The 27261-nt window shown below is 46.2% G+C and overlaps 1 protein-coding gene across 1 annotated transcript in view; it reads right to left on the bottom strand.

Moving 5' to 3' along the window:
* LOC137422976 (integrin alpha-L) overlaps positions 1-27261 on the bottom strand; it is a gene marked incomplete in the record, with an annotated part of 211928 nt that overhangs the window by 23700 nt on the left and 160967 nt on the right. Inside the window, 4 exon segments of the mRNA XM_078771064.1 lie at positions 474-546; positions 17338-17424; positions 18395-18471; positions 21229-21396. Coding sequence (XP_078627190.1) covers positions 474-546; positions 17338-17424; positions 18395-18471; positions 21229-21396 — 405 coding nt within the window.

Genomic DNA, 27261 nt, shown 5'->3' on the forward strand with positions numbered 1-27261 from the left:
TGACATTGACCTAACCAAATACCGAAACCCCTGTCAGATTCCACCAAACCCCTCGGAGAAGATGCAGCTTGAACTCGATTACCCCCTAAAAAGACATCTTTTTCGGGTGTCGCTCCACCCACAATGGGCGCAATACCCCCACTCTAGGCAGGACACAATTAGATCACGATATCAACCTCCCACCCAAGTTTCATCAAGACCGGATGATATCATCGGGTAGTTATGCTGCGGACAGACAGACACACAGACACACACCCTTGACGAATATAGTGGTAACTCTGATAACTCGTGCACCAATAACATGACTCCCCTTGCCATTCCCGGAGTGATCAGATGTACCAGTAAGCCATAAATACCACATCATAAGAATATCATTTTTTACTTTCATTGCTGGAGACCTTTACACTCTTGCCTATTCACTCCATTGCTGTAGCCACTTAATGAGTAAGTGTCATGGGGGACAAGACTCTTACCCTGTAGGTAATGTCGGTCTCCTTATCTATTCCTTTCACCAAAATGTTCACAAAGCTATGATCAACTTCTGCCCTGCAAAAATATAAATGATTTTTTAAACATCACCTTATTATTACATCATGTCATGTTCACAATACCTCAAAGTTTGTGCAAAACACACATTATGTTATTGTTTGATGTTTCATGTACATTGGACATTTTAGACTTCCCTTCTTTAAAAAAAAAAGTAATTATATAAAGCCTTTTGTTGTTCTTCTTGTAAGGTGTACCTCTGCAGGTTGCCTGCACCTGCATTTTTCACAACTTTTGAAGTCCACATTTGACATGGCCAAGAGCAGTTGTGTAAGTGATGGTTTTATGTGCAGCGTAACCCTTTCAACTGTGACTGCTGGTTGCATCATATTCTTGAAGCGCAGCTGTGCCACTGATGCAGTGCCCCTGTTACCGGTAAGGAGGTGGTACTCATTTCGCCAACCTCGGAAATGATGACAGGTTGAGTCAACCCACGTGGTGTTAATTCAACGACATGCCAGAGGCTCGAAATGAGGACCCTAAGATCTCCAGCCAGCCACCTTAACCGTTAAGTCAACACCAGGCTTAGTTGTATAAGTTAAGCTGGTTAATTTATATGTAAATTTAATAATGTCTGACATCAAGACCGTTTTCTACCTCAGGGGTCTTCATAGTGTGTGCTCTCTCATCGAGACCTTGAGGTGTACCTTCTAACTACTGCTCTCACCATTTATGGCATGCTCGGTTGGCAAATTGCATAAAATGATCCATGCCATGAAATATTGGCACAACCCTGGAGTGGAGAGTTAACATTAGACTTAAACTGGGGTCAACCAAGCCTCGATGGTAGCTGGAACATGGGACGTCACGTGAACACGCCGCAATCTAAGCGATACAGGGTGTTCAAAAAGACCTGAACAACTTTGGTTGTTAATATTGTTGCGGATATGAGGATTGCATTTTTTTGATTGTGTGTATTGTGGTGGTAAATTGTTGTGTAACATTGGTTGGATATGGCCCCTCCTGCCTCCAGAGTTGTGTAAAGGTAAAAAGGGCGTCCCGGTAGTTATTCCATGAAACACCACATTGCAGGACCCGATAAAACCCTTGTTCAGTAGCTTATATCTTATTATGTGTTTTAGAGTAAGGCCTTGTCTTCCATTAAAATAATACTCCATTGCACCGAATCAATTAAGAATAGCGCCCCTTCAATACTTCCATTTCCCAGCCAAACTCTCCATCTGCGGGTAAAGCAGTTCACAAGCGTGGGATGCACGCCCTCTCATTTCGCTGCGATAGTGAATATGTGCTCCGTGCTCTGTTTGAACAGGAGGGGCGGGGTCGCCAGGGAGAGGCAAGCCCAGGGCTCGCTACGAAGGGCGGGGCTGTTCAGCCCCATGCCCAAATAAGGAAACAAGCCCGTGGCTCGCCACGAGGGGCGTGCCGTCGGCGCCATACCCAGATAAAGAGACAAGCCCGTGGGATTACCATACAAGGTCACGAAACAGAGCACGGGGGGAGGGCGGTACCAAAACCGAGGGGGGCGTGTCAGACCCGCGCTGAAGGTTTGGGGAGAAGGGTGCGACGATCGCTGGGGACAAGCTACACGAGAGATACGGCAGATGAGTCCAGGTGCGTAAGAGGGTCGGCAGTCCACCGGGAGAGAGTTCAGAGTAGCACCGGAGTTGCGTGAGAGATACGAAAAGCCTTTGACAAAGAGCCGCTTCAACCAGCCCTGTTTCAACCAGCCGAGTGACCCTGCCGGCGTGCGCTGTGAAGCCGAATACAAGGAGCTGCCGGCTCCTCGCCTCCCGCCCGGAGTGGACCTGCTCGCTGTGCCCTGTGATCCCACCTGCTCATCCCTCCAAACGATTCCTACCCTTCCATCCATTTGCGTACGTGAGTTTGTTTTGTTCGTGCTGTCCTGGGTAGTAAACTAAGTCTGTATAAGCTAGTAATTTTCACTGTGTCACCTGCGTTTTCATGTCACCTGTAAATAATCGTGACTGCTCTTTTTGCTTATGTGTGTGTAAATAATAATAAACCCCCTTACTCTTCTGTACGTCTTCTTCTTCTTCTTCTTCCTCTTTGCATTCGTCGTCTTAGTCTTTTCCACATTGAGTATCTGTGGCGCGATACGGCCAACGTTTGGGTGAATCGAGTTTCGTCGGGGAACAACTGTTCGGTTGCGGAGCCTCCGCTCGGCAAACATACCATCCTTAACCGCGTACCGTAACAATTGGTGTCGGGGAGTGAGATACGAGGCCCGAACCAAATTTTTAAAACAGCTAGAAAAAAAAAAATTGGTCAAAATTTTGAGTAGCCGAAATTTGCTTTTGTTTTACAAAAACCCGAATTTTGAAATCGCGCCATGGCTGGTCAAGGCGACGGGATGCCGGTGGGAGAGATACAGATAGACGGGGTAGAATCGACCCAGGACCTCGGGGAAATGTATATGGAGGATGTGGTTGAGGGGGTATCAGGCGCACAAAATGGCGCTCTCGCACACGTGGTTGAGGGGGCCACGGCCGCGGAACCAATGAGCGCGGCCCAAATGCAAGCCTTCATGGCCCAATTCATGGTGGAAATGCAGAAAAAAAACGACAGTATGGACAGGCTAGAAGCCAAAATGGGACAAATGGGGAACCGGATGGATGCTCAGGGAGAGCGATTGGAGGGCCAAATGGGACAAATGGGGAACCGGATGGATGCTCAGGGTGAGCGGATAAGGGACGAAATGGGGGGCAAAATGGGCGAAATGGGGGGCAAAATGGGCGAAATGGGGGGCAAAATGGGAGAAATGGGGGAACGGCTAGAAGCTAAATTAGAGGGGTTAGACAACGGGATAAAAGAGGTAAAGAATGGGTTAACGGGGGAGGAAAATAGAATGGCTGCCCAGGAGAATCAGTTAGAGGGGGTGAAAAATGGGTTAGAGGGGCTAGAAAATAGGATGGAAGACAAATTGCAGGAGATAGGGGAGCAATCCGCCCGAGAAATTAAACAAATGGGAGAGCAGATAGAGGAGGTAAAAATCGGGGTAGAAACCAAATTGGATGCTCAGAGGGATGAATTGGGACAGATGAGGGCAGCATCTACAAAAGAGAGGGAGGAGATGAAAGAGGAAATACGACGAGGTGTAAGTGAGGAGGTCTCGGGGGTACGCGAGGAGGTAAAGCGAGGTAAAAAGCGTATAGAGAAAGAGGTGAGGAATAATATGGCTCGGTTACAGGGGGGAATAGAGGGTCTGACGGAGGAGGTGGAACAGCTGATGGTGGGACAGACGGAGTTAGTGGAGCAGGTTCAAAGGAACACTGCGGTATTAGGAGGGTTGAAAGCGACACAAAAAGAAATAAAAAATGACTTGATAGCGACACAGAGGCAATGTCAGATGGTACGTGAGGGACTGACAACGAGGTTGGAAGAGGTGACAGAAGTAATGGAGACGAAGGACCGAGAGGTGAGGACGCACATAGAGACGGTCAAAATAGCCTTAGAGGACGGACTTGAGGAGACGCACCGGGAAATAAAAGAGGTGAAGCAAAAATTAGAGGAAGTGGAAGAAGAGGTGAGTGAAATTAAGAAGAGACGGACAGAAACTAAGAGAGAAATACAGGAGGAGGTGATGGAATATGTACAAGGTCGGTGCTCAACTCATAATTATGTGCTCGCTAACCAAATAAAGAGTTTGCAGGTGGCGAAGGAGGTGCAGAGACGAGGTGCCAAGGTGAGTGGTGATATACGAGGAAATGTATATGATGTGAGGGGAGCTTCAGTCGGCTTGGGGGTTGCTTTGGACCCGGGTGTTCGTGAGAGGCTGTTGGCGAAGTGTGCGACAGGTACGGTGTGCGAAGGAGGAGGTGTGCGAGAATGTCCGACTCTGGGGTGTGTGAGGAAAAAGTGCGCGCCGAGGAGTGAGTGTGCTGTCGAGAGTGAGTCGGTCGTAGCGCGTGTGCGAGGGAGCACATGGAAGCGCGTAGTGAGGAGTGTTACAGAGGATGTAACGGAAGAGTGTACACCTGAGGTGAGTGTTACGGAGGAAGTAACGGGAGAGTGTGCGCAAGAGGATGCGAGAGAAAGGTGTGTAACTGACGGGTGCATGAGGAAAGAGTGCGCTGTCAAAAGTAAGGGAGAATGCACGCCTGTGGTGAGTGTTACAGAGGATGTAACGGGAGAGTGTGCGCAAGAGTGTGCGCGAGAAAGGTGTGTAATGGACAGGTGCATGAGGAAAGAGTGCGCTGTCGAGAGTAAGGGTGAGTGCGCTGTCAAGAATGGTGGTGAAAGTAGTGAGAGTGACACGGAGCGTGAGTTGGTTGTGGCAGGTGAGAGAGGGTGTACACCTGGAATGGAAGGAAGCACACCTGGAATGGTAGAGCGTGTGTGGGAATGCACACTTGAGTTGGTAGTGAGGCACGTGGTTGGGTGTGTGAGTGAGAGCACACCTGTGATTGTCACAGAGGAGGTGACCGAGGAGGGGCGCGAAGAGGTGTGTTGGTGAGGTGTGCGAACGACGAATGTGTGCCAAGGTGTTCGGTGGTCAGTTGTGTGACCAAGTCTGTGAGCGGAATGAGTGTACCTGGGTGTGTAAGAGAAGGTGCAATGACCAAGAGCAGGGAGACGGCTGGATGTGTGAGCAAGGAACGGGCTGCGGGGTGTAAGCATGCAGGCGAGGCATCGACGGCAACCGGGTTAGCGGTTAGAGCGACTTATAGCCGAATCGGGCCCTCGGTGCGTGCCGGGTTTCGCGTACCGCGAGGACCAGCGGGGATCCGGACCACGGCGGGTTCGAAAGGACCGCCGTACGCGATCCACGCTGGGCCTCGCTTGGAACGGCCGCGTCCGTGCTCCACTAGGCGGAACGGGCAGCCCGATAGGAAGGGTCGTCATGGCGACCCCTTTTTGTTGAGGCATTCCGGCAGGTCGAGATCGGGCCATGGGATGGCTCCGTGCCGAGGTGGTGCGTGGGATCTCGGCCCGGGTAAACCTCCTTCCCTGCACCAAATGTCGGACGCATCCAGCCGCCGGCACCAAACAACCCGCATTCATTGCTCGGCTTTACGAAGCCGGGCTGTGGAAGTGAATTGGCGCACCAAGAGGCATTAGTAAGTAGACTGTAATGATGAGGATAGTGGTCTGGACCCGAAATTAGAAAAACAAAATTTGATGATTGGCAAAGGATTGGCAGAGTGATGATTGGTAATGGTACAGTGATTGGCAGATGATTGGCAAATTTTTGATTTGTTGAAATTGGACGAGCAAAATTTATAGTAAGAGATGCCCCATGTGATGGGATGGCCAATCCACCATCCCTCACAGAGGGGGGCAAAGGAGCACTAGGTTTATGGGGTTGATGGCAGTGAAAACTAGCCCGGGAGGGTTAGGATATATCGTGTGTAGGGCCCTAGAGATTGACATTAGGTAACGTTAAGGTTAGGTAGTGACAGATACCTGTAGTGGGGACGCAGGTAGATTAGTGTGGATGATAATGACGAGGGAGCGCAATAATGTAAGGGGTGACGGGGAAGCGCAAGTTTCAGAGGGGAGTAGTTAGATGAGATGATGCCGTGTGTTTGAGAATTGGAAGTGTATTGTGAAAAGTGTGTGAGGAACAGGTGTGATTGAACAGGTGTGATTGCACAGGTGTGCAACTGAACAGGTGTGTGGAGCAGTGTATGAGAGAGTGCTGGTGATGTGTGTTGTGTTGACCAAATGGTCCAGGAAGAGGAGGAGGGTGCAGGTGGCACCAGGTGTGAGTGCACAGGTGTGCAACAACAGGTATGAGGAACAGGTGTATGGAATAAATGGTCTGGAATATATGGAGTATTGGAATGGATGGTCGTGGAGTGAGTAGGATGGAAACTGTGGAGTGGAGTGGATGGTGCGGAGGTGTGAATGGGGGAAGAGTGGACCCCCATCATGAATACCCAGGGCGGGTAGTGTAATGGTTAGGTAGAGGGTACAGGTAAATTGTGGTTGGATATTGGCATCTGTGGTGTGGGTGGAAGAATGGTGATTGGATGGGTGCATTAGTGTTGTGGAAATGGCTGGGCGTGTCGCCTGTTAGTGTGTGTCGTTGGTTTGGGCACTCCACCACTGTGAGGATGTCGGCCAGGTGAGGCCGCAGGTGGGCTCTGGGAGCCGGTAGAGTTGTTGTGGATGGGGCCCGAGGATCCGGAGGACGGACCCGGGTAGCCCAGTGCCAGAGGGCACCAAGGGGTGACAGAGCCAGGAGGGGCCTTCCCCAGTTAGTTAGGTTAGGGTGAGGGGCTAGGTAAGCTCGGGTGGCAACGGCAGTGGTGGAGGTGTGCAGGTGGGTAGACCTGCTGGGAGAGCTACACGTCTCAGCCCAAAAATTGTGCAAGGGCACCGGGAGATGAATCGGGGGAGTGAGACCCCAAATTGAGAAGCACCACAGTTTGGTCAATGGGAATTGGTTTTTAGAACCCATAGTGTAAGTTGGCCAATTGATTGGCAGGGAGAGACCCCGGGTAGTGTAAAGTGTGTTAATGTCATTTAGAGGATAGTTAGGATTGAAGTCTCCTCGCACCATCTACATCCACTCACCTGAGGTGAAAGGTACTCCACACTATGCCATGTTTAATTATTTTTATGTGCAAATGTTTTGGATTGTGAGACGCATCATGACGTGGGTGTGACATTGTACTTTGTGTTCCATCTCTCCCTCCTTATGAGGATTGATGATGAATTGATGATGGCAAATTTTGAAGTAGAGGGATTGTGAAGACGAATTTGGTAAAAGGGAAATATGGGGAAGACGTGACAGTAGCGACGAATTTGTAAATGTGTAGATTTTGTACATATGGGGTAAGGGCAAGGGTAGTGTAGGTGACAGGGGGGTGACGTACGGTAGGGACGAGCTTTCTCACTTCGCCCTCCGTACGCATTTCACCTTGCATTGCCTTATTGATGTGTACCCTTGTGACCTTACCCCTCGCTCATCTGTCTTCCCCCTTTTGTCTCCCACATGACCTGTGTGCCATTGGGCGCCGAGGGGAGCGTGCGTGAGTCCGCCAGTGTGCGCCCGGAACTCCCAGAACCAGCTGTCTGCATCGATGCACCACATTATGGACCACATGTCAGTGGCCGAGCACCACTTATGGACCCCATGGGTTGGGGCATGGCCCCTCTGCTGGAACCGGCCATGAGGGCCCGAAATCTTGCTGGCGGACCTTGGCCACAGGGCACCGATGCCCCACAGGTGAACCACACTAGTCGGCCCTGTGGGCCATAAATAAAGAAAATAAAAGGGACACGTTGGGTGCATTTTACTTTATTGCAAATAGGCCGCCAGCAAAGGAAAAAGACAACATCTGGAAGAAAATAATAATAGCAGGCAGAGGGAGCCGAAGAGCAAGAGACCACCTGCAGGGTTGGTTTATTTTGATTATTCATGAACACTGATGAACTGTGGTGACTGCACCGATTGGTGCTTGAGGGTGCTTTGGTGCGTTTTTGGGTGCTTTCATAGTGCATTGATGCAGAGCAGACTGTCTCCCCCCCAGAAAGAACAATTACAGGTCCTGGGTTAGTCTTGTAAATAAAAGTAGTATCAATTGTAAATAATGCTCCCCACCGTCAATGTATAGTTTGAAGACCATTCCGCAATTCGGTTAACTGTGGGCGTGAGTCTGTTAGGCAGGGTGCAATGGAGCAGCGGGACACATTTATTTATGTTTTAAAACTGTCGCACTCAGGGTCAGGTTAAAAGTAGAGGGAACTACACCTACGTGTCACACTAAATTAAAGTTATAGGCCCGGTACGTGCCTAAGAGGAGGAGGGTGCAGTGTTGCGGCTATGAGGATTGCATTTTTTTGATTGTGTGTATTGTAGTGGTAAATTGTTGTGTAACATTGGTTGGATATGGCCCCTCCTGCCTCCAGAGTTGTGTAAAGGTAAAAAGGGCGGCCCGGTAGTTATTCCATGAAACACCACATTGCAGGACCCGATAAAACCCTTGTTCAGTAGCTTATATCTTATTATGTGTTTTAGAGTAAGGCCTTGTCTTCCATTAAAATAATACTCCATTGCACCGAATCAATTAAGAATAGCTCCCCTTCAATACTTCCATTTCCCAGCCAAACTCTCCATCTGCGGGTAAAGCAGTTCACAAGCGTGGGATGCACGCCCTCTCATTTCGCTGCGATAGTGAATATGTGCTCCGTGCTCTGTTTGAACAGGAGGGGCGGGGTCGCCAGGGAGAGGCAAGCCCAGGGCGCGCCACGAAGGGCGGGGCTGTTCAGCCCCATGCCCAAATAAGGAAACAAGCCCGTGGCTCGCCACGAGGGGCGTGCCGTCGGCGCCATGCCCAAATAAGGAGACAAGCCCGTGGGATTACCATACAAGGTCACGAAACAGAGCACAGGGGGGAGGGCGGTACCAAAACCGAGGGGGGCGTGACAGACCCGCGCTGAAGGTTTGGGGAGAAGGGTGCGACGATCGCTGGGGACAAGCTACACGAGAGATACGGCAGATGAGTCCAGGTGCGTAAGAGGGTCGGCAGCATGGGCGGACTGGCCAGAGGGCATTTGGGCAATGCCCGGTGGGCTGGGACCGCTGGATAAAAAATGGGCCGCTGGGCTGGATAAAAAAACTGCTGAAAAAAAATTTGTCACGGAAAACTTCTGGCTCTGCCTCCATCCCCGGGGATTCCCCGCTAAATATCAAAAGTTCAAAAGGTCGCCCCTGACGCCTCATTATAATATTACTAGCAACGGTACCCGCCCAGTAACACATACCAGAGAAAACAAATCGTTTGCGCAATGGGCTCTCCAATATTCGATGTGTTCACGGTTTGAATTACGTAACGTAACGTTTGTGACAATGTTTGTGACTTTTGTGTTCACGGTAGTGTTTGATGTGACGGTGTGAACGTAATTTCGTAATGTTTTTCGTTTTTATTTTCGTAATCGATCCATGAACGTTTAATGAACGTAAGAATAATGTTTAATAATCATTAGATGAATGAATGAATGTTATGAATAATGCCATGGCGTCGCGTTGGTAGCAGTGACAATATAAAAATGTTTCCCAAGAACTTCAAAGAGAGAAAAGGAACTTTTATCAGCAATGTCGTGTATCCTGAAGTTCTAAGCTGAAGAAGAGGAACCGTACAAAATCATTCCATTTTTTTTCCTCAAGAAAAGCGTACAGTTGATGTCACTAATCACGATTTGAAACACGATGGAATAATATTTACCGATATGAACAGTGATGTGGTTTTTTTTTATTGAAATTCTAAAAATACTGTTTAGATTTTGATGATTTGTGTGTGATATTTAACGGATGTTAAAATTAATCGCGCCTCCAAATTGAAGCCCCGCCCTTAGGGCGGGTACCGTTGCTCGTCATATATAATGGCGACACAACAATTTTTACCACTTTGCTTTGAAGAACGGGAATGAAGGGGGAGGAGCATGTTAATATGTCTGGTTGAAGGCTTTGGGTGGTGAGGTGAGGGGGTTTTAAGCCAGATTTTAGTCTTACAGCCGCCATGTTGGTGCTCACTCTCACTGCGATGCGAAGCGAAAGACGCCTCAGAGCTGTTACATTCACAATCGCTATGTCGTATGTACTCCCGATACGGGTTTCCTTCATTGTAAAAACTACCAAATCAACAGTAAAAAGGATTTTGAGCCGATAGGCCAAGTAAGTTTAGATAGGTCTACTGACTACTGATCTAGTATTGATAACAATGTCATGAACAGACTTACGATGCTAATTTTTTATTTTTTTTTCAGCATCTGCATCTGTAACCAACAATGGATAAAGCAAACCAGAAGAGCAGAAAAGGAGGTGCTGAGAAGGAACGTGATCGAAAGAAAAAGAAACTGTCAGATAGTGCTTCAAATTGCAGAAACCTTTTGGATCTGTTCAAGAGTACTAATACTGGGCCTGGTGAAGTCGGTGAACACGGGGATAAGGATACTGAATCGATAGCTGGACCATCAGCAGCTGAATTGGGAGATGATCAATTGGCAGCTGAATCAGTGGATGACCAATTGGCAGCTGAATCAGCAGAATTGGTGCAAATTGGTGAACACGAACAGGTGCGGTCAGCTGAGAGAGATGTACCTGCTGCAGCTACTACACTTGCAGAGGAGGGATACCCCTCGATTAACTACTTTAAGAAACCATGTAGAGATGAAGATTGTTTGCTGTTTGGGAATTACCACCCTAATCAAAAAACTGACAACCGAGTGGTCAAGAGGTGTTTCATGCGAAAAGATGGTACAAACAGATGGTGGTTGTCATACAACAAGGACAATCATTCTCTTCACTGTTCAGTGTGCTTGGCGTTTTCCAGCACCTCAGACTGGTCCACGTTCATCGAGGGAATGACTGACTGGCGACATGTACATGCACGTGTTGAAGAACAGGAACGCTCTTCTTTTCATTTGAGATGCTCTACAGCATACCTGGTAGATCGACAACAGTCCAGCGTTTCTCACCTGCTCACACGTAGCCATGTGTGGTAAGAAGGACACGACAAGTGATGGAAAGAGTTGTGGATGTGGTCAAACTCATTGGTAAGAGGGGACTGAGCTACAGAGGAAGTAATGAAGAAGCAGCATATATACTTGTCAATGAGGAGATCGAACATGGTACATTTCTGGAAGTTGTAAAACTACTTTGGAAGTATGATTCCTGCACAGCCGATCATCTCTCTCACGTTGTCCAGAACAGCAAGAAGCAACATGAGAAGGCAAAGAGTTCACGAGGTCGAGGCTCCTTGGTAACTTTGCTGTCTAAAACTACAGTGAATTATGTTATCACAGTTATCTGGGATAAGATACGTCAGTGGATTTCTGAAGAAGTAACAGACATGTTTGCTGTGGAAATTGATACCACTCAAGACATCTCAACACAAGACCAGTGCTCTGTTGTTCTTAGATATGTTGATAGCACTGGCACTATCCAAGAAAGATTAGTGAGTGTGGTGAATGAAATGTGAGGAATCTACTGGCGAAGCTTTTGTGCAACTTGTTTCTGAAGTCTTGTTAGGACTGAATCTTGGCCTCAAGAACTGTGTTGGAAACTCAACTGATGGTGCAGCAAACATGCAGGGGCGCTACAAAGGCCTTCAGTACTCTGCTATCAAAGGAAGCTCCAATGCAGATCCATGTTTGGTGCCAAGCACATGTGTTAAATCTCGTTGTGACCGAAGCTACAAGTGTTGTGGTGACTAGCGCATCACTGTTCTCACTACAGAATGACATTGCAGTATTCTTTCGGGAATCTTATCAGCGAATGAACATCTGGAGTCGACACTCCACTACTGTGAAACGAATGGGAACTATCGGAGAAACTAGATGGTGGTCAAAGGATGCCGCCTTGAAGAAGGTTTTTGGTTCATTCAACAATCCAACTGGAGCACTTTTCATGGAAGTTATCACCACTCTTAATGCCATACTTGTTGCTGACCAGATCCAAGTAGCTGTTAAGGCCAAGATGAAGGGATACATTGCCAGTCTCCTGCAGTTTGAAACAATTCTGACTGCACAAGTATATCTGCAAGTATTCTCCCGCACTACAGCGCTCTCCAAGTATCTACAAACTGTGCAATTTGATCTGCTGACTGTGCACCGGATGGTGGATGAATTGCTAGAGAATATGCAGATGCTACGGGATGACTTCCAAGCTTGTCATGATGCAGCTGCAAATTTTGTTCAATGGGCTAATGACCAGCTGGATGAAATGGATGTAAATCTTGTTATGGAAGAGTCCCTTCCTATAAAACGGCAAAGACAGCACAAACGTATTGATGGCAAACTGTCCATAGATGAGGTTACATCAGCTTCTGACCCAGTAAAGAAGTATCGCATTGAAGTGTACAACCGAATAGTGGACACTATTGTGAGCAGCATTGAGCAGCGGTTTGACAGATCAGCAACATCAACATTGTATGCTGATCTCTCACTTCTTCACCCAAGGAACTTTGATCAAGTGCCATCGGGAGCTATGGAAGAGCTGCACAAACATTTGCTGAGATTTGATGATGGTGTCACTGCGGAACAACTACGAAAAGAACTGCGAAGCCTTGGAGAACAATGGTCAACACTGAAACAATCAGTAGCAGATGCTTATACAGTGCAGGACAGTGAGTCTGAACAGGACAGGAAGACTCTGCCAAGTACATGTAAGTCATGTAAAGCCTGTCCTCTCTGCTGCTACAAGGTGCTCCTCAAGTTGAACCTCTTCACTGATGTCTACAAGAGCATTGGGCTTGCCTACAAGCTGCTGCTAACGCTGCCTGTGTCACAAGTGGCATGTGAACGGTCTTTCTCTGCTTTGAAGAAAATCAAAAGCCGTCTGCGAAGTACAATGACACAAGAACATCTTGAGGCGTTCATGTTGATGTCTGTGGAAAAAGGGATCTTGGCCAAACTTGACACTAAGGATATAATTGATGGTGTGGCTGCCAGAAGCAGCAAACTGCGCAGGCACCTTGTCTCTTAGACATGACATGTGCTTGTGTTACTGAAAATAAATTTAATTTTTAGTGGATTTTTTTTTTTCAAGCATTTCGTCTCTTTCCTCAGGTAAGCAACATATAAATGAATAATGGGCCGACCTAGGTGAAGGATGCCCGGGCCGGTTTTAAGACCCAGTCCGCTACTGGTCGGCAGTCCACCGGGAGAGAGTTCAGAGTAGCACCGGAGTTGCGTGAGAGATACGAAAAGCCTTTGACAAAGAGCCGCTTCAACCAGCCCCGTTTCAACCAGCCGAGTGACCCTGCCGGCGTGCGCTGTGAAGCCGAATACAAGGAGCTGCCGGCTCCTCGCCTCCCGCCCGGAGTGGACCTGCTCGCTGTGCCCTGTGATCCCACCTGCTCATCCCTCCAAACGATTCCTACCCTTCCATCCATTTGCGTACGTGAGTTTGTTTTGTTCGTGCTGTCCTGGGTAGTAAACTAAGTCTGTATAAGCTAGTAATTTTCACTGTGTCACCTGCGTTTTCATGTCACCTGTAAATAATTGAGACTGCTCTTTTTGCTTATGTGTGTGTAAATAATAATAAACCCCGTTACTCTTCTGTACGTCTTCTTCTTCTTCTTCTTCCTCTTTGCATTCGTCGTCTTAGTCTTTTCCACATTGAGTATCTGTGGCGCGATACGGCCAACGTTTGGGTGAATCGGGTTTAGTCGGGGAACAACTGTTCGGTCGCGGAGCCTCCGCTCGGCAAACATACCATCCTTAACCGCGTACCGTAACAATATATTTAGTACCACAAATGATACAGAAACTCATAGAGTTTTATTTATTTTCAGGTCTGGTTGTTTAATGTAAAACAAAATGGCCACTCCACAGGAGAAAGCTTAGTGCGTTGAATGCTTCATCGAGACGAGATCTGACATGCAGGTTGAGCATAATGTCTGTACAAGGTATGGAAGGAATCCGCCTTTGCAGAACACTATCAGAGAGTGAGTGGTACAAGAGGTTTAAGGAGATTGGAAGTTGTCAGAAAGAGAAAAGTACTGGTCGACCAAACACAAGTGCAGCAGACATTGAACGAGTGCGCAAAGCATTTCAACATAGTCCAATAAAATCAATCCAACACGCATCCAGAGAACTGGGACTACCAACCACCACCATACACAGGATTTTGCATAAAAGACTGAAGCTTTGTGACTATAGGGTGCAGATTCTGTAAGAACTCAAACCAAATGATGGACCCAAATGCAAGGTGTTTGCCTTGGAAATGCTCAGTCGCAAAGAGAATGACGAAGATTCACAGAAGGTCACAGAAGGTAAAGGTCATGTTCACAGAAGAAGCTTGCTTTCCTGTATTGGAGAAGGTCAACTGGTACAATGTGAGCATCGGGGGCTCTGAAAACCCCCACGTCAATGAACACATACGCGACAGTCCAAAGGTCAATGTGTGGTGTGGCCTTCTCCATGCCCGAGATCAATGTGAGGTGTGGCCTTCTCCATGACCGAGATCAACGTGTGGTGTGGCTTTCTCCATGACCGAGATCAATGTGTGGTGTGGCTTTCTCCAAGACTCAGATCAATGTGTGGTGTGGCCTTCTCCATGACCGAGATCAATGTGTGGTGTGGCTTTCTCCAAGACCGAGATCAATGTGTGGTGTGGCTTTCTCCATGACCGAGATCAATGTGTGGTGTGGCTTTCTCCAAGACCGAGATCAATGTGTGGTGTGGCTTTCTCCATGACCGAGATCAATGTGTGGTGTGGCCTTCTCCATGACCGAGATCAATGTGTGGTGTGGCTTTCTCCATGACCGAGATCAATGTGAGGTGTGGCCTTCTCCATGACTGAGATCAATGTGTGGTGTGGCTTTCTCCAAGACTGAGATCAATGTGTGGTGTGGCTTTCTCCATGACCGAGATCAATGTGTGGTGTGGCTTTCTCCATGACCAAGATCAATGTGTGGTGTGGCTTTCTCCATGACCGAGATCAATGTGTGGTGTGGCCTTCTCCATGACTGAGATCAATGTGTGGTGTGGCTTTCTCCAAGACTGAGATCAATGTGTGGTGTGGCTTTCTCCATGACCGAGATCAATGTGTGGTGTGGCTTTCTCCATGACCAAGATCAATGTGTGGTGTGGCTTTCTCCATGACCGAGATCAATGTGAGGTGTGGCCTTCTCCATGACTGAGATCAATGTGTGGTGTGGCTTTCTCCAAGACTGAGATCAATGTGTGGTGTGGCTTTCTCCATGACCGAGATCAATGTGTGGTGTGGCTTTCTCCAAGACCGAGATCAATGTGTGGTGTGGCTTTCTCCATGACCGAGATCAATGTGTGGTGTGGCCTTCTCCATGACCGAGATCAATGTGTGGTGTGGCTTTCTCCATGACCGAGATCAATGTGAGGTGTGGCCTTCTCCATGACTGAGATCAATGTGTGGTGTGGCTTTCTCCAAGACTGAGATCAATGTGTGGTGTGGCTTTCTCCATGACCGAGATCAATGTGTGGTGTGGCTTTCTCCATGACCAAGATCAATGTGTGGTGTGGCTTTCTCCATGACCGAGATCAATGCGTGGTGTGGCTTTCTCCATGACCGAGATCAATGTGTGGTGTGGCTTTCTCCAAGACCGAGATCAATGTGTGGTGTGGCTTTCTCCAAGACCGAGATCAATGTGTGGTGTAGCTTTCTCCATGACCGAGATCAATGTGTGGTGTGGCTTTCTCCATGACCGAGATCAATGCGTGGTGTGGCTTTCTCCATGACCGAGATCAATGTGTGGTGTGGCTTTCTCCATGACCGAGATCAATGTGTGGTGTGGCTTTCTCCAAGACCGAGATCAATGTGTGGTGTGGCTTTCTCCATGACCGAGATCAATGTGTGGTGTGGCTTTCTCCATGACCGAGATCAATGTGTGGTGTGGCTTTCTCCATGACCAAGGTCAATGTGTGGTGTGGCTTTCTCCAAGACTGAGATCAATGTGTGGTGTGGCCTTCTCCATGTCCGAGATCAATGTGTGGTGTGGCTTTCTCCAAGACCGAGATCAATGTGTGGTGTGGCTTTCTCCACGACCGAGATCAATGTGTGGTGTGGCTTTCTCCAAGACCGAGATCAATGTGTGGTGTGGCTTTCTCCATGACCAAGATCAATGTGTGGTGTGGCTTTCTCCATGACCGAGATCAATGTGTGGTGTGGCTTTCTCCATGACCGAGATCAATGTGTGGTGTGGCTTTCTCCATGACCGAGATCAATGTGTGGTGTGGCTTTCTCCAAGACCGAGATCAATGTGTGCTGTGGCTTTCTCCATGACCGAGATCAATGTGTGGTGTGGCCTTCTCCATGACCGCTTGGTACGTCCATATTTCTTTGCTGAGGATGCAGTGACCTCAACCATTTACATGAACATGTTTGAAGGATTCGTCTTCCCACAGATTGAAGACCTGTAACCCGATATCATTTTTCAATAGGACGGCGCTCCCCCTCATTGGGCCTTAGTCGTTCGAGCCGTCCTGAATGAAAAATTTCCAGGTCACTGGATTGGCTGAGGTTCTGTGGGGGTTTGTCAAAGATGTTGTCTACAACACCAAGGTGGCAGACCTGCAGGATCTTCGTTCTCAGATCACAGCTACATATGCACTGGTGGACACAAACATGCTGAGCCGAACATGGCAAGAACTCGTGTATCACCTTGATGTCCAGCGCGCGACAAACGGAGCTCACATAGAAGTGTATTTATGGTACTGTATCACAACCTTTGGTTAACCTTTGGTTTCTGTATCATATAAACCAAAGGGTATCATTGTATCATTTGTGGTCTAAATATATTAACAACCAAAGTTTTTGGAACACCCTGCAGTTCATGATCACCATCATCACCACAAAAGCATTTATCCTTTCGCTTCTCTGATGGGAGATGGAATTACTATTTTTTTCAAGGGTCTAGGCTCATAGAGGAGCGAAATGGCAAAAGGCAGTAGGTTAACAAACTGACAGAGGGTATTGGTGAGTGGAGGGGATACACAAGTAGGAAAGTAGAAAAACAAGTGGCAATGGCCAAAGGAAGATCAGAATGGGAACGATTCAACATGTGTAGAAGAGATGGTGGATGTGAGTGTAAGGTAGTGATCGACAGCGCATTTGAAAGGGTGAGGTGAGGAAGATGAATGATATCGTTTGTGTAAATCTTGACCCACAAAGCTCAAGTATTGAGAACGATAGAGCTTTAATCATAACCTTCCTGAGCATATGCTCAATATTCTGAGTTCATCAATCGCTAAAAAATTTTTTTATTTAGAAGCTTGTGATTGGTATCATAAATCAATTGCAGAGATTGCATATCGATTGTTCAGATAACAACAATATGCATCAAACGTGTAATTCAAAGTTGGAAGAGAGAAAGTGCTCACTCGAGGAACAGATCAGCAGCAGTGCGGATGGGAAGGGGAAGAGGTTTGACAACGTTGTCTCTTAAAGCAGCTTGTGTCTCATTCTCACTGTGGAGGGGATGGGGGTGGTGGGGGGGGGAATGAAAAGAAAGAGGAAAAACAAAATGGAATGACGTGGGTGGAAAAAAAAAAATCTATGAACAAAAAAAACTTATTCCATCACATTTTATTAATTAATTCGAGTTGTTTCCTTCGCCTTTACATCAAGATGAAATGCAATCAAGAACATTAAAAGTTTGTTTTTGTATAGTTGGCAGTTGTTGTTGATGTTGGTGTTGTTATTGTATAGCCCCGGACAGTTCCCGGGCAGTTCTTAAACAAGCCCACAGCATGGAGACAGCCGATTGATCTCCCAGGAGCGACCCAGAGATCCCCCACAGCCAGGATGGTGTACCCCCCGTCTTCACGGAGTCAGGGCCACGACAGAGTTAGAGAGAGAGAGAGACCAGAAGGAAAGGGCCGGTCCATGGGGATCGATCGGCACTTTGACTGTGACCACGCTGCCCTGACGAATCCGGGCAGCAGGTAAGAATGGGGAAGATTTAGCTCCGGACTTGCATTGGGTGGTACAACCACCACGAAGAGGCATCCCCGATAGTTGTCATATATGGCAGTGATATTACTAGATTCTGTTGTGTTGGTACCAAACAAAATACACACCAAAACACATATTGAATCGGGGTTCGACAACAAATTTAATCCGCTGGTTGCTTCATTACAGAGGCCTGGCTGCGCTGCTGATGCAGAGCCCACCTGACCATTCGGGCAGGAATTGAAAATTTGTTGACATCTGTAGACAGAGTGAAGCAATTGCTCAACTCCACTTTGCACTTCACACGCAAGGTCACAAGGATGGAGCATGGTGGTGCTCACAGCCGGTCGTCAGTGTATCCGTGGCAGACAACCAACCCTGGGTAGGTCTCACTCCAATTGGAAACCAAGGTTTTATCCATGCCACCATCAAGTGGAGTGCAATACATTGCAGTGACAATCCAAAGTTTCTGCATCAACTACTTACCCTTTAACGCTCGCAGTAATGGACAGCTCCTGCACGGTCTGCCTCTCTTTTGTACTCAGAAGCACCTTGAAGTTAAGCTGGAGTTGAAAGGGCACGCATTAAAAAGCAATGTCGTTTTACTTTACTAGGGCATGCCCGTACTATATATAAGCTAGGACGTGCCCGTACGTGGGTGCCCGTTCCTTGCCAAAAAAAAAAAAAAAAAAATTTGTGTAGGGGTGTGTGTGTGTAAACATCCTAGGGCGTGCCCGTACGTGGGTGCAAAAAAACATGCGTGCAAACAACAACAACAAAAAAAAACTTTGAAACCACGTGGCAGTAACGACCACAGAACCCCCCCCCCTCTATTTACATGAATGGTTTGGTCCATTCGCAACGACCACAGAACCCCCCCCCCTCTATTTACATGCAATGTTTGGTCCATTCGCAACGCCAAAGCGAACGGCGAACGGCTAAATCGCCATAGCTCGGTAAGTACTTGTCCGATTAATTTCAAACCTTGAAAAGGCACATCCTCGGGTCCCCAGCAATATACCTGGCAAGTTTAAAGTATATCGGACCCGTGGTTGTCGAGAAACAGCGGTCACAGACAAACAAACAAACGTACAAACAAACACACAGAGATTACTGGAATTATAGATAGATGACAAAAAGTATAACATATCATTATTTAAAAAAAAAAAAAAAAAAAAAAAAAAAAACTAGAACGACACTCGGTGGAGTGGATACCTCCGCCAGGCTGAACAGTATATGTTTTGTATCCCACTGATAGGCTGGATTCTGGATTTGGACCTGAATAAAAATCTAATCGGCTTGTTCTTGTCGCCGAACCAACTCACCCACACCAAAGTTTAGTCATAACTCGTCCATAACTTTTTAAAATATCATGTTATATATCGCTTTTCACCCGATCTCTCAATGGTGAAGAATCATTTAATAATTAAATAATTCTTGTATCCGGATCCATATTCAGATCTTCACCAAATTCGAATCAATTTGGTCTTGTCGCACACCCAACTGGTCCACCAAGTTTCGTCCAAACATGTCCACAACCTTTTGAGATATCCTGCTATATCTCGGTTTTGGCCCTATCTCCCAATGGTGAAGAATCATTTAAAAACTTCTACTAGTCTGATACGAATCCAGATCTTCACCAAAATCTAAACATTTCGTCCTTGTCAAATTCATTACGTTTATGCCAAATTTTGTTTGAATCCGTCCATAACTTTTTGAGATATCTTGTTCACAAACAAACAGACAAACAAACAGACAGATGAAAAATCGGTCAGAGACCGAGGACTTGCCGGAATGTACTTTTTTTATCGGCCATTTTGGACAAATATGGCGGCCGAACCATGTGACCGATGACGTCATCATTATTTGTTTTCTAAACTAATTTATTCCTAGATTATGCTCAAGAAATTTCATCTTGATCGGATGAAGTTTTGTACTTGTCGAATTATGACATCATAATGGAGGCACCTATGATATCATCATTAACATATTTTATTCTCCATGGAGAGTTCTTTTACAATGAGCCATGTCTCAATTTTTTCTATTCAGCACTTTCGGAGATATAGAGGTGCAAAGTTTTTCGGTTTTTCCAAGATGGCGGCCGAACCACGTGACCGATGACGTCATCGGTTTTTTTTCTTTTCTCCACCATTTTATGCCGACATGGTGCTCAAGAAATTGCATCTTGATTGGATGAAGTTTTGTACTTGTCGAATTATTGAATTATGATGTCATAATGGAGGCCTTGGGCTGAGAGAGTTAAAAATTGGGCACAGTCTATTCCAGGGCAAGACAAATATGTGTGTAAAGTATGGCGATTCTATGTGCAACGGTGTAGACGTAGTACTGTGCCCAAACAGACAAACAGACAAACCAACCAACATACTTGCCGGAATCTTTTCCGGCAAGTAACAATGGTGAAAACACAATATCCATCCACCTTTGGTGGTGGAGGTAAAAATAAATAAAGAAGTAAATAATTAATCCTCATAAAATTAAACATCCACCTAAATTGAAATAAACAGACATTGTTACGTTTGTGGGGGTAGGTGAAGAAATACCTCAGGAAAGTCAGGAATGTATAGATTAGTATGGACCGTGTGACACGAAGAAGAAGAAACCCATCTCGATGTACATAAGCAGGGTAAATATTCAGGTTAAAAGTGTTTGCATGTCACCATAAGGGGTGCGGCTTTTGTGTTAACTAGTTCTAGGGCATAAGATTAATAAATCCCAGTGTGTAATTGGCCCCCTGTGATTTTTCCCTTTGTTCTTATAAAATTCACTTGGCCAGCCATGCAATCGGCACATTGCCACAACCACACCAACAAGCCCAACAGAAACCAGCACATTTGCCAATCGGCAAGTAAACCCCGACGTCATCCGAACATTCCCGAACACAAGCCTTATCTAAACCAATGAATACCAACTTTGTGTGATCTTTTCTAGAGCATTACTTGGTTCCTCCTAAGCACAAGGGTAGTCTAGCATGCACACGAGATTTTTTGAATGCCCCTTATTTTCTATTGTTTGGCATTTTCTACAAGCTATGGAATGTCCCTTCTTTTCTATGCTTTGCCGCAAGGCACATAACATATAACGGGGCATTTTCTATGCCCCTGGCATTTTCTATGCCCCTGGCATTTTCCCAAGAATACCATTGGATATCAAAACTTTTCACATACAGGCAACAAGTTAGCAATCACAATTTCACATACAGGCAACAAGTTAGCATGAAACCAAGAGGTCCTGCCACACCATTCAGACTAGTGTTAGCAGAAGTCTCAAAAAACAAATCTCCTCCATATGACTTATCTCACCAAGGCTTGAGCTTTGAACATGTGCTGTGCGATCCGACATTTAAGACGTGCACCTTCTCTTGTCTCGTTTTGTGGCTCCTTCCTTCCTTCCTTCTGTGTAAGTGCTGCTTCATCAGGATGCAGATTACCGCACTGCTCCATGCCACAGGCAACTCTATCGTGTGGTGACTGCACACAAAACACAAGACATATCAACCCCATTGCTAATGAAAGTGGCAATAGATTCAAGTAACAGGACATCGATGGAGGTATGCTGACCACCATTCGAAGCAAGGAGAAGCTGTGGTTTCACGCATTAGCCCTTCGGTGGAGCTTCATCCTACATCCATTTGCCTAATGAATGTAATATACATTCTAAAAGTTGAGCTCTGCCTGTAAAGTCTCTGTAGTTCAACATCCAATTGAGAGTGCATGATTTAGGCATCAAGGGTGTAATTCTACAGGCTCGAATCACAATGGATGAGTAAACCGATCAGGAAAAGCAATACAATTTCTATTTTATTTGTCTCTGGTCACAGTCATCATGATGATGATCATCATCATCATCAATAGCCCCAGTTATCCTCACTAGAAGCCATCAGCCCCAAGGAAGATGCCCACTCTGACCGGATTACCCAGAGATAAGTAAAGAAGAAATGTTAAATGTTTGTGTTTTGTGCGAGTTGAAAACAACTTGTAACTAGATGGTATTCATAGAATACTTACCCTGCGCAGTCTTGAGAAGGACTTGGTGCGAGCCAACTCTTCTGCTTTTCAAGTTTTTTTTTTCTTTGATCCAATATCACTGCCAGATCATGTGACCAATGATGTCACTTTTATCAAACTATATTTCCCACGGGTAGTTGATCGATTAGTTAAGTTTCACATTGATCGGACGGGGCACCTGACAAGAGCGGCACTTTTTTGATGCGGCAAATTTGTAATTGTAGGTAAATGGGTACAAATCATACTTTCAAAAGTCTGCCATGGAGTACATCCATCCAAGCCTTTACATAGTAGTTTTATTATCATTCTCAAGTGTTTTCATAACTACCAAGGACACCAGAATAGATCGCTAAAGTATAAATTGGGAGATCGATAAAACGCCAAATTGTACTTCTCCGCTTTTTTCACCAGCCAAGCACAATCAAGGCTGAAGCGATTACAATGATTCTAATTTCTAATGCGAAGAAGTGACATTATCTCTGGGCATTAGGCTTTATTTAATTCACTATGTAAGTTCTGAGGGAGTGGGCATCATCCAAGTAATATGCACTATATAAAATGGTCGTGTAACATGTGGTAAGTTGAAATTTCCTACGTTGAACGGTTTTCGATGTACACTCTTAACAAAATGCAGTCATTTTCATCTTTCGGATCTTCTGGGTCTTTGGGGTCACTATATCAAATGGTCGTGTAATATGTGGCAGAGTTTCAATTTCTACCGTTGAATGGTTTTCAATACATGCTCTTAACAAAATGCAGACACATACGTACGTAAGTACCCTGCTTTTCACTTCGCATGCGCGTGTTAAGTGGTTAAACTGTCAAGTTCAAGGTGACAGCGTGGGCAGAATGGGTCCTCTCCTTTGCCCTGGCAGAGTACAAGTATTCGTCCAGGGACTACCAGTGGACGAGAAGCTCCTGAGAAGGGAGGCTCCTATGCTGCAACCCTCCTCTCACCACCCAGTCTTCAGAGTAGGGCCTCATCTCCTGTCGCAATTGGTCACTTTTATGCTTTGCTTTGTCATATTGCTAATAATTTTTCAAATGGAGTACGGTTATTTTTTATAAAGTTTAAATTAATAACTTAACTGGAAATCCCCCCCCCCCCCTCACAAACCCTAACGACCTCAACCTCCCCCTCCCAATCCCAAAAACTCACCCGACTCCAAACACTAAGGTATCAATCCCTTCCCTACTCAAAGCTTTCAAACCTCGCTGACCCCACCACAACTACTCAACCCCCTCCCAAATCCTCACTCTTCCCTCCAACTTTGTCCCATCCTTATTCTCACCCTCCCTCTCACCCCCATCCCCAAGTCCTTACACTCCCCTTCCCAATCCTGAGGCATCAATCACCTCTCCATTTCAAGCCTTCAAACCCCCTCCCCACCCGTCACCGTCACTTGTCCAACAAACAATCCCACGAGATACGTGCAAAAGATATGTGACCATGAACAGTTGTGACCAAACTGATCATCTCTCGCTCCAGCAGTTCATTTAAGCGAAGTTCTCGGACCAGATATGTTGTTTTACCATTTTATTTTTATTCCTCTTTTGCTGTTTGTGTTTTTTAAATCAATTCTTCTGTCCCAAACCGTATTGTGCTGTGTTGAATCGTGTAATTTGTGTCCTCAGTTAAATCAGGCCTACTGGTGATAGACGTGTGCTTCCCCTCCGTTTTTTGGCTTGATTTTGTTCCTTTTATCCCAAGTATTGTTGCTTTTGATCCCGCAGCTTAGTGAATGTCCCCTCCTCCCTCAAAAATACAAACAACATATTGTCGCGCGATTCCCTTGGTTAATACCGGGGCTCGTGGATGACCGAACAGCTTTAATTGAGGCGACGATCAAACACGGATTCGGCTATAAGAGCACGGGAGGAAGAATGAAGAGGGAGAGCGGCAAGCGCGTACCTGCCACGATCCGACCGCAGCTCCGATCCTGGAGGAAATGAACCCAAAACGAAACCCGAATTCAATGTACAAAAATAAAGATTTATTACGGGACCCGATACAATGAAACGCAACGATAAAATCTAATTCTAAATTGGGACATCCCCACAACTCAATTCAGAAACGAGACAAAGGAATGAATCACTAAAATAAATGTTCGTTATGTGCGTCTGTGGGTGAGAGCTTATCTGTCTGTAGTCTGCAGTCAAGGAATCGTCGGCTCCAAGCGCGCAAGCCCGCCGCGGCTTCGATGTCGGCGGGAAACAGGCCTCGATGCGCCTGTTCGCGCACCATCAGGCCTCACCGAGCTCCTCGCTGCAAGCTCCTCGTCAGTCGCACCCGAGGTACCGTCCACTCGCAGCACCGAAAGCACAGAGCACCACGACTAACCAAAAGCACCAAAGGTCTAACGCAGGGCTAGCGATCTCCACATGAAGCCGATCTCCAACATGAAGCTGATCTCCAACACGAGGCACGAAGAGAACTTCAGGGAAGCACAGAGAGAGACAGGAACAGAAAAGGCCAGGGAAGAGCGCGGGAGGAGGGAAGAGGGCGAAACGCCGGCGAGTCAGCATTTTTATCACTCACCCTGTGACGTCAGTTCTTTCTCCCCTCCAACCAGCGCAATGACCCCATGTCTTCCAGAATCTTCCCACTCCGCTGGCTTCCTCCCATTGGCCGAGTGCTTCCCGCCCACCATGTCATGCCACCCTCATGGCCAACCACCAGTCCTTCCCTTCCCTCCAATCACGGGGCAGTTCTCTGTCCCTTCCACAGACCAATCACAGTCCTCCTGGGCATGGCTATAGCCTGCCACGAGGCTCGTTGCTAGGCCAGCTGGTGGTGTGGCTGGCTGAGGCCTATGCGGCGGTGCCCCGATCTGGCTTCTTGCCTGTTTCTCAAAGTCGTTGCGGTAAGGGAGGGGAATTATTTAATGTGTGCACTAAGGACCTATCGAAGTGTTTATATGAGTGCGTTGCCATAATGGACACAGGTTTGGCGACAAAGGGAACGACAAACAAAGGAATTTTACCCATAATCCCTGCACTATTTAGCACGCCCCGCCCCCTTGTGGCGGGGACACAAATACAGCTTATACCGACAAACCGGGCTAAACATAGAACTTATTACAGGTAGATTCCCTATCACGACAGACGAAGCATGATACCTATTCAGATCTACCTGGCTCTATATATCATTCTACCCAAATTCATAACAATATCTTTCCTTCATTACTTGGAAAACCCTAACAAGCAACAACAACATTAGAAAAAAAAATCCAAACTCTAATGTCAGTGCTCAGTTAATCATTTTCCGATGCCTTCTTCTTTCCCGTAAACCCAAAAATGTATCTCCGCTAATTAGCTGAGAGGGACCTTATCATGTTCCCAATCCATCGGATCACACAAAGAACACCATTTCCCTGAATAGATCGAGCTTTATTGAGAGTTCAGGCAAAATATACCGAGTCCACGGAAACCAGAGAGCGAATGAATAATCATGAGCGACAAAAAAAACACTGAGCATGCGCAGAACGTCGTCAGCTGACGTCACATCCTAAGCAGAAGAACAACAACAACCAACCTGGTGCTCCACCAAATAAAACGTTTCTCTTCCTTAATGAAAAACTCTTCACAACGTTAAAAAACGGTTCCAAAATGTTTTTTAATGCCTTACTCTGCATATTATTCCATCAGGAAGATCCCCTTTTCACATCCACTTCAGCGTTGTTTTGTTTTAATTGTTCAGGTATTTACATGTTCCACTTTCCTCTCGATATCGATTTTGAATGTCGACTTTTGCACTAAATTCAATTTATTTTGCACTAAAGACTTTTGCACATCTGCGATGTCGACTTTTGCACTAAATTCAATTCACATGTCTTTGGGTGAGTGATGGAAAGGGTGGGATGCACCGCGCAACCCTTTCTTTAAATTTAATTGAATTGATTTTTATTTGTCTTTGAATTGCCGGTGGAAGAAAAATTTCCATGTTTTTACACAGACCACAATAAAGAATATCAGATATCAGATATTCAAGATCAGCCAGGCTCAGAATATGTCAATACATCTTTGGAAAACCTCGGGTTAATCAGCAGGTTGGATTTCCAGGTGAATTATTAGTTACCTTTAAAAAACAAAAAAATATATATATATTTTTGTATACAAGATAGAGGCTCGTATAAGAACTAACATTGATCACAAAAGGACAAACTAACACATAAAACATGATAAAGGGAGCAGGAGACAAGATGGAGACCAGGGACATCGGGAGATCTGTGGGAGGGAGAGGGCTTGGGGGGAGGGGGCATGGGAAGGGGGTGGGATGAGGTAGAAAATTATCAACTACTCCATTTGAAAAAAATTATCAATACGACAAAGTAAAACACTAGAAAGCATCAGTAAATGCAAAGCCCGTCCGTGTCGGTTTGTATTCAGACTTCTTCGTCTTCTTCCGTATGCTCAAAATAACGAAAACAGTTTTTAAAAATATAAAATGAAAATTCATGATTTTATGCAGCCTTGACCTTTGAGCTTTAGGTCTAAAATAATAATAATGAGCTTCCAGCTTTTAATTGGTGAACAAAATATTTGATCCAATATGCAAATTCTTAAAATTCCAGGTGAATTGGATGCAAATGAGTGATTTTACGCAACCTTGACCTCTGACCTTTTCATCGAAAAAAAGAATCACCTTGTATTGGTGAACCAATTCAGTGATCCAATATGCAAATTCTTAAAAGTTCAGGTCAATCGGATGAAAATTGATGATTTTATGTGACTCTTTCCTTTGACCTTTTGGGAAAATTATTAATTTGCATTCTCCGTGTTAACGTAATAAAGCTTTGGTGACATCACAGGAGGAAATATTCTGCACACAAACTTTTGGAACGAATATTACAAAACGCCATGACTTTGTTTGCATCTCAAGTCACAAGGTTTCAATAGTCCACCAGAAAGGAGACAATGAGTCACACTGTAATCACTGTAAAATGGACTGTACTGAGTTTTATAAAATACCACGTTTGTAATGGTGTTGTTGTGGCGGACACGAAGCTCACTGGCGTGATGGCATCATTCCGCGCACCAAGTGGGCGGCGGCCACGCCCGAGGGGTAGGCGTGGCCGCGGGATATACACCGGGCGCGCAGCCCGGAGCGCTGCAGTGCTACAGTGGAGCTCTTGAAATAAAGACTCTTTAAACCTACCGCGTTTTCTGCTTCCTCCTTGCTAAGCAAGTAGCGCGCGTAGCACCGTGCTTCATTGGTGACCCTCCGACGTTCTGGTCAGCCGTCGCTGACCACCCGAACCCGCCACAGCAATGGCAACCAACGTGGTCCAAATCAAACTCCCCGAGTTCTGGGAGGCTCAAGCCGAA

This window comes from Myxine glutinosa, chromosome 1 (genome assembly GCF_964187855.1).
Source record: "Myxine glutinosa chromosome 1, kmMyxGlut1.1, whole genome shotgun sequence".
Lineage (NCBI taxonomy): Eukaryota > Metazoa > Chordata > Myxini > Myxiniformes > Myxinidae > Myxine > Myxine glutinosa.